This window comes from Pseudonaja textilis, chromosome 3, assembly GCF_049901715.1.
Source record: "Pseudonaja textilis isolate UNSWEBS1 chromosome 3, rPseTex1.2, whole genome shotgun sequence".
Classification (NCBI taxonomy): domain Eukaryota; kingdom Metazoa; phylum Chordata; class Lepidosauria; order Squamata; family Elapidae; genus Pseudonaja; species Pseudonaja textilis.
In genome coordinates, this window is record NC_141992.1 from 101,273,284 (window position 1) to 101,285,528 (window position 12,245).

Here is a 12,245-nt window from a genome sequence, read left to right on the forward strand (position 1 = left end):
GAAAACTTGCAGGAAGAAAGTTAAGTGGAAAAGCCAAGTAGGAAGTTGCAAATCCAAGATCAACCAGCCGGTACATGGCTGCAGCCAGGTGGAAGAAGGAAAGAGGGAGTGCGCAAGAGTTCAGGTCAGGAAGAGATGTAGGGGTACAGAAGAAGTGCTACGTGGGTTGGGATCAGGAAGTGGGGAAGTGAGCAGCATGGGTCAGGAAGGATATACTTTCTACATGGGATTGATCAGCTGCAGGAGGTGTGAGGTGGGTTCAGAAGGATGTTGGTGTCACATGGGTATACTAGAGGTACCGCATGGGTCAGAGTGAGTATTCAGGTCATGGATTGTGCACAGGAGGGTAGGGCAAGAAAGGTGTCTAGGGGGTATAACAGGTGTTATGTAAATCAAAAAGGGTGCATGGGGGTTCAGAAAGATGCCACATGGATAGGGGAAGGTGCACAGAGGGATAGTGTGAGGAACTGTGTTCCTCCCTCCCTCCCTTTTCCTTCTTTCCTTCCTATTTCTCCCTCCCTTTCTTCCTTCACCTTGCTCTTCCTGGCAAGTAAGTGACTTCTACCAGGTGGGGGAGGGAGAAAGTGACTGTGGGAGAGGCTGGAAAGCTATCACAAGACATTGATTACATGACAGCAGCACCAGCAGCTCAGCAGCACTGAAGCAGCATCAGCCTGGAAATACTGAAACAGTAACTTCCACATATTTCATTCCTTTGGGAGTTATGTCTTAGATTTTGGACACATTCTGTAAGTTAGCCCATTTGAGGTACCTTGGGTCAAAAAGTATTACCCTATGATGCACTGTTTTGCTCAGTTAAAGGTTATAGAAACATGAGTTTTAGTAGTATATAGATCCTGATGCAACCCAAACCTTATTATTTCCTTGCATTCTCTACCAGGGCCTCTCCATCTAATCTAAACTGCAAGATCCTAACATCTGGTTGTTTTCAGTTAAGATTGGGTGGGAAACCCAATCTACTCTGATGTCATACTATTGTAATGCTGTTTGTCACATAAATTAGGAAAATGCATGCACAAACCTGTTTAACTTCTTAACAAAACTCCAAGACATTTGAGCAGCTATACCTTACAAATCTTATATAGAGAATCCTGTCCATCTCCTCCAGTATCTTTAAAATATTCATGTGCTGGAAATGTACGATGAATATCTCGTGTAATGACACTCTCCTGGGTAGATTCCTGCAAAAAGAAGGGAAAGATAAAAAAATCCACCATATTAAATTTGGGTAGCAGAACAGTTATTACAATATAAGTCATGTGCTTGACAAATTTTATAACCACTATATTCCTATCTTTAAAATATGTTGACAACCGGAGCAGGATGGTATCCAGATTATTCTACTTTATAATGCATGAAAACTAAATAAATGTTTGCTTCTTACAAAATAAAAAGCATTGCATTTACTGTCTTATGACATATCCTGGAAGAATCTGCTTTGGATAAATTATTAAAAAATAATTCCTGCTTGAGTCACAACTAACAGGAAATTACCATAGCTGATTAATAAATTGTTAATACAAGTTGTAAACTTATACACATTTCTATTATTAATTATTTATAAATAGATCTTTTTTTCTTTTAATATACAGAATATAAGTCTGGAGCAACTAATGTATTAGTGTGCATTGCTAGTTGTTTCCAATTCCAATGCATCTTAATCTACCACAAGAGAGATAGACTGCTAAATTATTTTTAAATTTGAGAAAGAAAAAGAACATCCTGCTGGTTTCAGAAATGGAATGGTACTGGGAAGCAAATATTAATTTAAAATGTGAAATGTTAGTTTGAGTTATCAAGCAATTACGAATGAGGCATGACAAAGCACATGGCTTTTATGTTCTACTATTTATTATGACTCCCGGAAAACTATGCATGCATTAAGAAAGCATCAACAGTCTCTTGCGAAAAGTATAAATATTTTAATACACAATTAGAGCAACCTAAATCCAGATATATTGCCAAGCTAATTCTCAGTCTAATTTAATTGCAGAGTCAGTCATAGCAATTTTCACTTGTGGACATGGATTCAAATAAGAATCATCTTCATATCTGAATCTCATTCAATTGCTTGATAAATTTCCAGTATAGAGAAGGACATTGTCACTTAAATCATAAATGCAATAAGAAAAGCCTGTTTTAGGTTGCTTCGTCACATACCAGCTAATGGGAAATCTGAGGATGAAGACAAAATTTGTCCCCTAGCTTTAGATGTCCATGTTGCCTATTTTCATTTTTTTTAGGAATTATCCCACTTTTTAGAACAAGCATCTACAAATTTACTAGGCCAGTAGATACATTTGAAATTTTGACACTATTTTAAAATCATTTTCACAAAATGAGTTCCTTGGCTGATGTGTTTAATAACCAAACACCTACATACCATGCCATTGATAACCAAGCCTTATCCAGCAGTTTTTCCTGTGGGCATGAAATTGGAAAGGGAAGATCACTGGCCTCTCTACCTGCTCATCAATACTGACTGAAAACAACCATGGAGAAAGGGGCAAACCACTGCATGTCATGTCCCCCATTCATGTCCCTACATTCAGTCCATAAGGTTACTATGATCAATTGTAATAAAAGCTGTTGAGAGATGAAGGAGAACCAGGAAAGATTCAGGGTAGAACCTGGATAGAGTGTTTGATGTTGTGGTTAAGATGCTGGCCTAGAAACCAGGAAACTATGAGTTCTATGCCTCCCTTGCATATGGAAACCAGTTAGATGATTTGGGGCCAGTCACTCTTGAAAATGAGTCATAAATAGCTCTGAGAAGATCCATCATAACTTTGAACAGTTGCTAAGTCACCAGTCATAAGTCAAAGAGTTATATGTAAACACCAGCTATAACAGTCCCAGTTGTCATCAGCACACTAGGTGTCATATCAAAAAATCATGGACAGCACTTCACTCTGCGCATTGACAAAATTTCCATCTATCAATTACAAAAGGCCATACTCGTTGGATCTGCACATATACTAACTATACCAATACATTTTGCAACATTGTAGGTTCTTGGGAAGAACTCAATGCATAAGAAGGTCAATGTTAGCTAAAAAACTGGCAGCTGTGATTTCAATTCCTGTGTATAATAACAACTATTATTATTATTATTCAGCATCCCCATCTCAGCTCCGCCACAATTATTATTATTATTCACCATCCCCATCTCAGCTCTGCCAGAGAGTCATCCAGAAACACAACAAATTCTTTGTACTGAACAAAGTCATGAAACTCAACTGAAAATGATCTAAATAATTTGCTTCCTCCATGACTCACCTTCTCAATCACCTTCCCCCAAAAAGGTTTGGGATGACTTGAAATTATCTTACGCTACTTTGTCCAATGATGGCTTCTTGAGAAGGGCTCATAGTACCATTTCTTTCAAGCCCAGCATTATCACCCTCTCACTCGAGGAGGAATTTATCATCACTTGGAGCCAACTCCATATTGTTTCTTGGAGCCTTTAATCAGCCAGCAGGAGCATTGATATAACAAATAGATGGCTAGATTCACAGCCCTGATTGCTTAGTGACTAGAAATTTACAACTGTGGTTGTAAGTTGATGAATACCTGTATTATCCTAGTAATACAGAACATGTTCTTCAAGATTTGGAGGAGTTTAAAACTCCTCCAAAATAAGAGGGAAAGACTATGCCTTCAATAGAACTTGCTCAGCTGGAAGTTAGTCCAGAACAGATCCGAGTCATTTTTATCATCAGATGCTTAGAATAATCCTTACCACAGCCTTGCAGATAATTTGTGATGCTTTTCTTCCAAAAAAGGATCAAACCAGCCTAAACAGTCAGCAAGCCACAAATGTAAGAAGAACAGAAAAATAAATTTTGCTGCTCTTATTGTAATAAGATAGTCTCTAACACAAAAATGAACATCCAACAATTGAAGGAAGCTGTCCTTGATGGGGTAGCATGAAGAACACTTGCCTTATAAAGTCACCAAGAGTCAGACACAACTGAATGGTTAAAACAACAAATAGTCTTTAAAGGGGCTCTTTAATGTAATTGGTCAGACTAATTTTTTATCTTCCTCCAATAGCACTCTTTCTTTTGCTGTTTCATTTCTCAGAGCTCTTCAGTAAACCAGACAACCTCCAGGATCATTGAACAGGGAGAGGTCCTAAAAGAGTAATCTGATCTAACATCCTTATTGTATACTCATTTCAAGGCAAACTGCCTTGAAATAAGTGTACAAACATTATTTGAGAGTAATGCTTTCTACCCTAGAATAATGATGTGATAAAACCCAAACCTGGTGTGTGTTGGCCCTTGATGATCTGGGTCAGGTCCATGATTGCTACTTCACAAAACTCTTGAGCTGTTTTGTTCTCTACTGTATAGAGAGGCGGGATGAAGCCTTTCAAAGTCATAAATCTATAAGATTCCACTGTCAATCCTTCAGCGAAATCAGGCAGCACAGAGAAATCATAGGTAACAGGTTCAGCAATCCCAAGTGTTCCTTAGAACCTAACTTCAACAACAAGACCCGATATCCAACTATCTGTTGTGTAGTGCTTCTGAAAGCTGCTAGATCTTCCCACATAATACCCCCCATAAAATAACAGGGCATAATGCAACCAATTGTTATCAACAATGCTGCCGAAATCTCAGCTTCATTTCAAATTTTATATACTTTCTGAAACAAATATTAAGTCAACAGATTGCATACATTTCTTAAGTCAAAACTAATGAAATTGAACTTTACAATGCGCTAATTGGTAGAATACAGTCTGCACTCATTTCATTATAAGATGTTCTGCAGTCATGAAGTCATAATAAATTATAAAATGTGAATGTAATAATAGTATTTATTCTATTTTTAACAATGTCAACATATAACTGCATTATCAGAGCAAAGGTACAAGTTGTTTCACAGTTAAAAACAAAATTCAAGAGATTTATTACAAAATTATGGCATGTAGCTTTTAAAATGCAACTAACAGCTTGTTAGTCAACATGTTTAAAAATATTTAACAGCAAAGAATAAAACAAATTAAAGTACAATTAGCATTAGAATTTTGACCATTTAAAACATGTGTATACTATTTAGTTTGCATTTTTGTCCAATTGGAAAAATAAAAGCAGTACATTAAAAAAAATTAGGTGATACTTTATACATCATTTAACATTGCTTGAATAAGAAATAATTACTCTTTAACTCATTCTTTTCCTCTACAATAAAGACCTGGAAAATTATTATATAAATATTTACTTCACATTTATTGCCAAAGGAAAGAGAGGGGTCAAGATATAATACAGCATATTTTTCCCTGCACAACTGTGCTTCCCGAGAATTTTTTTTTAATCTGTGGTCCAACAAATGATCTTCCTATGTACACATTTAACTATAGATGCTTCTATGTACACTTCCTGGGTTTTAATAAAGTGCAGAGCAAAATAGAACTGGACTATGACTGATGAGGCTTAGATTAAAGTATCTGCAGCCTTGAATCTCAGGATGAAATCAGTCACTAACCTTTGTTGTCTAGTTCTCTAACAGGTTGAAGAGAAGTAACATTGAAGAAATAACCATGCATTTTACTTTGAGCATCTTGGTGAAGAGGCAGACTAGAAATTTTGGTGAAAGCCTCATACTCCATTATTAAAATGTATATACTGTGTGCTGTTTCTTGGAACGAAAACAGTAGTGAAGCACCAAGAGAGAAAGAGGGTTTTGTGTGAATTCATTGATGCCTTGTTGAAGATCCAAAGATACAGTTAAGTAATAAATTCTTCATTGTGGTTTTTGATTCAAATCAACAACAACAACTTGAAGTTGAATAGGGACCACATCATCACAGAGAAAAAAAAGCATCATATTGGGGAGGGGGCATGAAGTTCAAATCAATAGTGTTAATTGATGGGCAAAGGATTTAATCAGCTTGCAATTCAGAGTATTAGTTCCAAACAAACAAAGGGGATATCTGAAAGAGGCCACTGGTTCTGGTGGAAAAACCGCTCCCGAAAAAGGTCAAAGATGCTTTACTCTCTCCCCATACTAGGAGGCACTGAGGCTAAAATTTTCTTGGGAATCTGAGTACAAAGTAACAGTTGCTCATCCCTTTAGAATAGACAAGTCTTAATAATTATTAATAATTTTATTATTCTTATATTTTATATGGTATTCTTATTGTTTTTTCCATTAACTATTTTCTTATTAATATAGTATTTTTAGTGCAACAGAAAATAAGAATCCTGGACTGTATCAATTAGGGTTACCAAATTGTTGTTCAAAAATTACCAGGGAAAAAGATAAAGTTTATCCAGAAGAAAAGGAATCCATCACCCAGGATCTAGGCCTTAGATCCCCCTTTTCTTCTCTTGTAGAAGACAGAGAAAACTACAGAAGTACAGAAGCCATCCAGGACCTACACAATAAAAATAAAAGCTGAATTCTTCCTTTGAATTCATTTTCAGCAAAGAATGTGAGAATTATGGTTCCCTCCCCCAGAATGAATTTAGAACATGCATACCCAAAGCTATTTTCCTGTGTTCAGAAATCTTCCTTAAGACTAGGAATTTAGACTTTTTGTTGACAGCATTGCTTCATCTCCTTAGTAACTGACAGCATTTCTTGTAACCATTTCTGCAGTACTTGCCTGAGGCAGGTTGGAATGAACTATAAATAGCACATTCTGCCATCTGTCTTTTTTTATTCCAGTATTAGCACTGAGTTTATGCTTCACTGATAACCGCCCATGTGCTGCACCTCCAGCAGCTGTAGGTAATAGTAGCGCAAGTCCAAGTTAATGAAAATAATAGAATCTTTTATTAATACCATTAGTCAACAGTTTGGTATTCATCATTTTTTTAAAAAAAAAAAAAATCACTATGTTCATAGTACCAACAGTAAACATCTGATTCCATAACCTCTCCTAAAAAATACAGTTTTCAAAGATTATGGAATGTGCATTAGATATTAGATTAAATAATAAATCAATTACACTAGAAAGTTTGTAACAGAGCAAAAATTATATTTAACAAATGGACAATATCAGCATCAAATACGCTTAAGAGATCTCAAGAAGGAAAAATGGAAAGGAAGCAAAATAAGAATCAGAATGTTAGTAAGAACTCTAATAAAAAAAGGTCTGAAAAGAGAAGAACTATTTAGATTGGGAGTGAGATGAAATTCAGGTTATGAATTAGCTTAAGAGAAAGCAAGCCGATTCATTTTAGCAGTTAATGCAAAAAATCTCTGAAATGCACAGGACACAAACAACCAGTGCATCCCACTTTTCCCCCTCAAATATTAATAGAAAATAATATGATTTTTTAAAATTCATGTTTATCTCAGATTAAGTAACACCAGCCGTACCATTATTTTTTAATTCTTTTCTTCTTAGCTCTAAATTAGTCTGTGTTGAAGTATATTTATCTCTTATTCAAGCAATAGTTCAATAATGTTAAATTTCTGCCTATCACATGAACCAAATGTATCTAATTCCTCATGAATTGACGTATTAAATATTAAATAAACTCTGATGTAAATGTAAACACTTATTAATAGAGTCTTCAAATATTTATTACAGCTATAAGGCCAGTATAATACAACTTCTATTTTAAAGATTTTTAGATAATTAAAACATGGTAGTACACTCTATTCTGTTTAAAGAGTTATTTTCAGGCTGACCTGTTCCTAATTCTCAACTCTTGACAATGCATCCCCTTTCCCAGTAACATCTAATTGATTTGTTACTAAAAAACTCAGGTGCAATGATACCATGCAGCCTTTATTTTTGCAATTTGTTTGTATCACCTTAGCAACTTATTTCTCTTGCTCTAGGAAAGGCTGTACAGCCAAGAGATTCATGGCTGCTAGGAATAGGAGGATCAGTATGTTACCTGCTTTAACTGTTACCGAAAACAGTAGCAATATTACTTTTGCAATTTAATCAGATTGCTCTTTTGTTGTGCACTAAACATGGAATTCTTAGTACATGGAAATGCTTTTCAGTACAAGCTTACTCCCTCCATTTAGATGTAGTTCCATTAAGGACTATACCTTGAATGTGGTTTGTCAGCCAGTTATGAATCCACCTGGTGGTGATGCTGTCTATCCCATATTTTTCTAACTTATCAAAGAAGTAGGTTGTCAATTCCTTACTGAAATCCAAATATACTATGTCCAGAGCATTTCACTGGTCCATTAATTTAGTCACTTTGTCAAAGAATAAGATTTGTTTGGCATGATCTGTTTTTAACAAACCCATGTTGGCTTCTGGTTATAATTTTGGTTGCTTCTAAGTGTTTGCAGACATGTTGCTTGATTGTCTTTTCCAGGGTCTTCCCAGGTATTGATGTCAGGCTGATTGTTCTATGATTTCCTGGATCATTCTTTTTTCCTTTTTTTGAAGATAGGAACCATATCAGCTCTTTTCCAGTGCTCTGGTAGTTCCCCGGTGCTCCAGGATCTTTGAAAGATATGGTTCAATGGTTCCAAAATCACCACAGCCAACTCCTTCAGAACTCTGGGATGTCATCCATCCGGTTCTGGTGATTTGAACCCATCCAGAGTAAACAAATATTCTCTTAGCATGTTTTTGCCTATTTTAATTTCTATTCCTATTCCTTGTCTGTGTTTTATGGTTCTGTTTTTGATAAGCTGGCCTTTTTCTTTTTAGTGAAGAGAGATGCAAAAATGAATTTAGTTGCTCTCTTTCTCACTTGCCATCTTCTCCCATTTGTGGATTGTTTCCTTAATTTTTTCCTGCATTTTACATGTTCAAAGAAGCTTTTTTTCTATTATTTTTGACAGTTTTGCAAGACTTAGTTCATTCTGAGCCTTGGTTTTCTGTTACGTTATATCCATTATGTTATATCCATAATTACATCATATCCATTATGTTATATGTTATAATACATTATGTTTTACCCATTATGGTATATCCATTATTATGTTTATAACAAATTAGGTTATATCCACTCATTCATAACATAATTTGGAGGAACATTTTTCATTGTTTGTACATTCAAAAAAGGATTAATGACCTGAAGAAAAAGGTTGATTAGAAGATTTATTTTGGAAAGTTGATTTTGGATTAAAGATCCAGAAGGAATTGAAATAAGATTTTGAAATTAATTATAAGAATTCTTCCTGTGGGGAAAGCTGTTGTTTTGAACTCTTTTAACAAGCATGATATAACATGGAACTTTGAAGGTTGGATACTACAGGGAATCTGAAGGAACTAATGATTACAATTAAAGGAGAACAATACTTAACATTCTTAATATAAAACAAAATAAAATTTTTACCATTGGACATATTGAAGGATATTTTCAAACAATGGACCCAGAAGTTAAGTATAAGAGTGTGTTCCTTTTTTAGATAATTGTAGATGGATAATCACCTTCTCTTAAAATACAACAAATGATAAAATAGGTTATGGAAGATGAACATGTATTACTGGCCAAGACAAAGACTTAAATCCATGATTTTAAAATGGATTTTAAAATGATAGAATGATATGGAAAAAGATGCAATACTGGACATATAAAAGAAATCAGCAGATATCTCAACAACTAAAAGGGATACACAGCCAAGAGAATGACCTGAGTAATTTCCTATATTGCATTTACAAAAGGGGCTGGCTAAAGCTTTGAAGAATTTTGTGAGAAGGGATAAAGAAAATATGAAAATAAATCAAGTTTGAGGGGACTAGAGATCAAACTGTTAAAAGTTAAAAGGAAGGAATATAAAGTTTACTCTGATCAAGTTTAAAACAGATATGTTCATATCTCTGGTAACTCTTAATGGACTTTTGCTGATCAGGAATTAAATGAGTTTTTAAGGATTTGTTTATAGATAAGAGATAAGATATGGGAAAAAGAGGTCATTTGTTGCATTTGAAGAAAAGGTGATAAGTTACTAAATTTGTTTATTGTGAAGAAGGGAAAACTATTTTCTTTATATATTTATTTTCTTTCTATTTACTATATTATTATTTTCTATTTTTTTCCAAAAAAATTCTGCTTCTATTTTTTTCTTTTTAATCTTTTGTTTTTAGATTTTTTATTAATTTTCTTTCATGTGTAATTTATAATAAAGTTACAATTTTAAAAACAGAAAAGGATTAATTGCTGAAAGAATAGTATTATGAGACATCTGAGCCTTTAAGGCTGTTAAAGCCATTCCAAATAAATAAATAAAGGACAGTTCAGAAATCTAAATGCCTTCCTTGCAAAGGGGCTATCTATGCTAATTTTCCCTGTATCACTTCAATTTTAGCATATACTCTGCCAATGCAAGCAGAAACTGTCCCTGAGGATCTTTTTAACACTGACAATGCACAATTTTGCATGACAGTTTGCGGCATCCATCAACCGAAAAGGTTATTCTATTCTATGCTTCAGTGAAGTACATAATACAATCGCTAATCATAGCAGAGCAGTTCTTGTGACATAGCATGAATCAGTGTGGGGGAGGCTGTCCCTATAATTGAAAGATGCAAATATAAAAAATGGGTTGACAGAGTGTCTGTTATGCTGATGTTCTCCCAGGTCTTTTATGCTCCCCAGTTTTCCCCATCTCCATCTTCCACTCCCGTAGCCTACTGCTGCTTTTTACTACATCTTTCCAATACATCTTTCCTATATGCTCGATGCCTCCGTCTGCTTTCTCCTTCCCTCAGCATTCTGACCCACTTGCTGTTTTCCACTTCCTCTCCTCTATCATTATTATAGGCCAACCAACCCCCAAACTCTTCCTCTACATATAGTCCCTTTTTTGTCTCCCATTTCTTCTGCTGAAGGGTCTTACTTACCCCCCCCCCGCCACTCAATATAAAGAATTCCTTTTTTTTGAGTTTAAAAATTCCAAAGAAGTATGATAAAGTCATAATCCTCATGAGTTTCTTTTACCTCTTTTTTCATTTGTAAAACCTATAGAGAAAAGAACAAAACAAGGTGGTTTTGATTTGACTTGGTCAGTCTTATAGGCATGATGACTACAGACCAAAGAACTTTCAGGAGTCTCTCTGATGCCACTGTTACAATATGTTTTTATTTTGGGTTTATTTATCTACTGTTTATCTAAATTTATGTAACTGCCCATCTCAAAGAAGTGACTCCAGCCAGTGCACAGTTGTTATTGTAAGGGGGGGGGGGGAGCGGAGGGAGAGAGAGAGAGAGAGAGAGAATCAATATTCCAGGAGGTTCTAATGCAAAATGTTAATCCAGTCTAAGCAAGCCTTCTGCAACCTCCAAGTTCTTGGCCCAGGAAAATGTGCAATCTCTTATTTTAGAACTATTTCAGTGACTTGACCTGTAAGAAACTCAACTATTAGTGTGACTGTTAATAAAAGATTTACAGCCCTGTAATCATGGGATTGCAGTCCCATGATTACAGCACATTACAATAATTGTCTATTGTGTAGAACATCATTACTTTCTTCTTCTTTTCTTTTTAACTTGCTTTTATTTATCATTTAAATTTATATAGGAACCTATTTTAAATTCATGACTCTGAGAAGCTTCTACCAGTTAGAAACACCATCGGCTGGTCCTTCTAATTGCCACTCATTACAGAGTAATCCCTATTTGAAGTGTTCAGTTCAGCAATTTTAGCTCATACACCTCTTCCTAAAATAATGTTTGGCTTCTTTGCTATCATTCTCTACATCTTGAAGTGAGATCCTTGTGTCATATAGCAGTAAATCCTTTAAATTACATGCAAAATTCCTTGTATACACACTCTGAAAAGACTGGGGAAACCCTCTAGGTAATAGGAGTTCAAGGCAGGAGAAGGGGAATGAATGTCTTGCGTAAGAGTCTCTCTTTCTGTCCTTTCATATTCTCCTGAAAACTAGCTTTAGCATGGTAATTGCTCCTGAATACCAGTCTACGTGTCAATTAGAAGCAAGAAAAGGCAAAAGCACATGTAGTACACTCAGGAATCAGTGTAACATTTGATTCCTTGCACTTGTGCAACAATACACTTTTTGAAATATGCATAATCCATTATAGGAACTATAAAGTTGTAGCACTATATAAATCACTACTATTCGTGCTTTAATTATCTTTCTCTCACAGAGACCTGCTATTTTTAAATATCCCTTTTCTGCAAAAATGCTGTAATTATATTTTTTCAAAATAGATTGTGCTCAACCCTTATATAACTCTTCATATTTTAAAACAACCAATCAATATTAAGGTATATAGTAGACGTTCTGAGTAGTCCAGATCTTCATCTTTGAAGTTCAGGAAAAT

General features: G+C 35.1%; 1 protein-coding gene and 1 non-coding gene across 2 annotated transcripts in view; both read right to left on the reverse strand.

The window, feature by feature from the left end:
• The window catches only part of RABGAP1L (RAB GTPase activating protein 1 like), a 169,612-nt gene that overhangs the window by 76,960 nt on the left and 80,407 nt on the right, over positions 1–12,245 (reverse strand). Inside the window, exon 13 of the mRNA XM_026703343.2 lies at positions 1,089–1,202. Coding sequence (XP_026559128.2) covers positions 1,089–1,202 — 114 coding nt within the window. The remainder of the gene's footprint in view (positions 1–1,088; positions 1,203–12,245) is intronic.
• On the reverse strand, positions 10,180–10,288 carry LOC113438192 (U6 spliceosomal RNA). Its single transcript, XR_003374341.1, has one exon. It is a non-coding gene; the product is annotated as a U6 spliceosomal RNA (small nuclear RNA).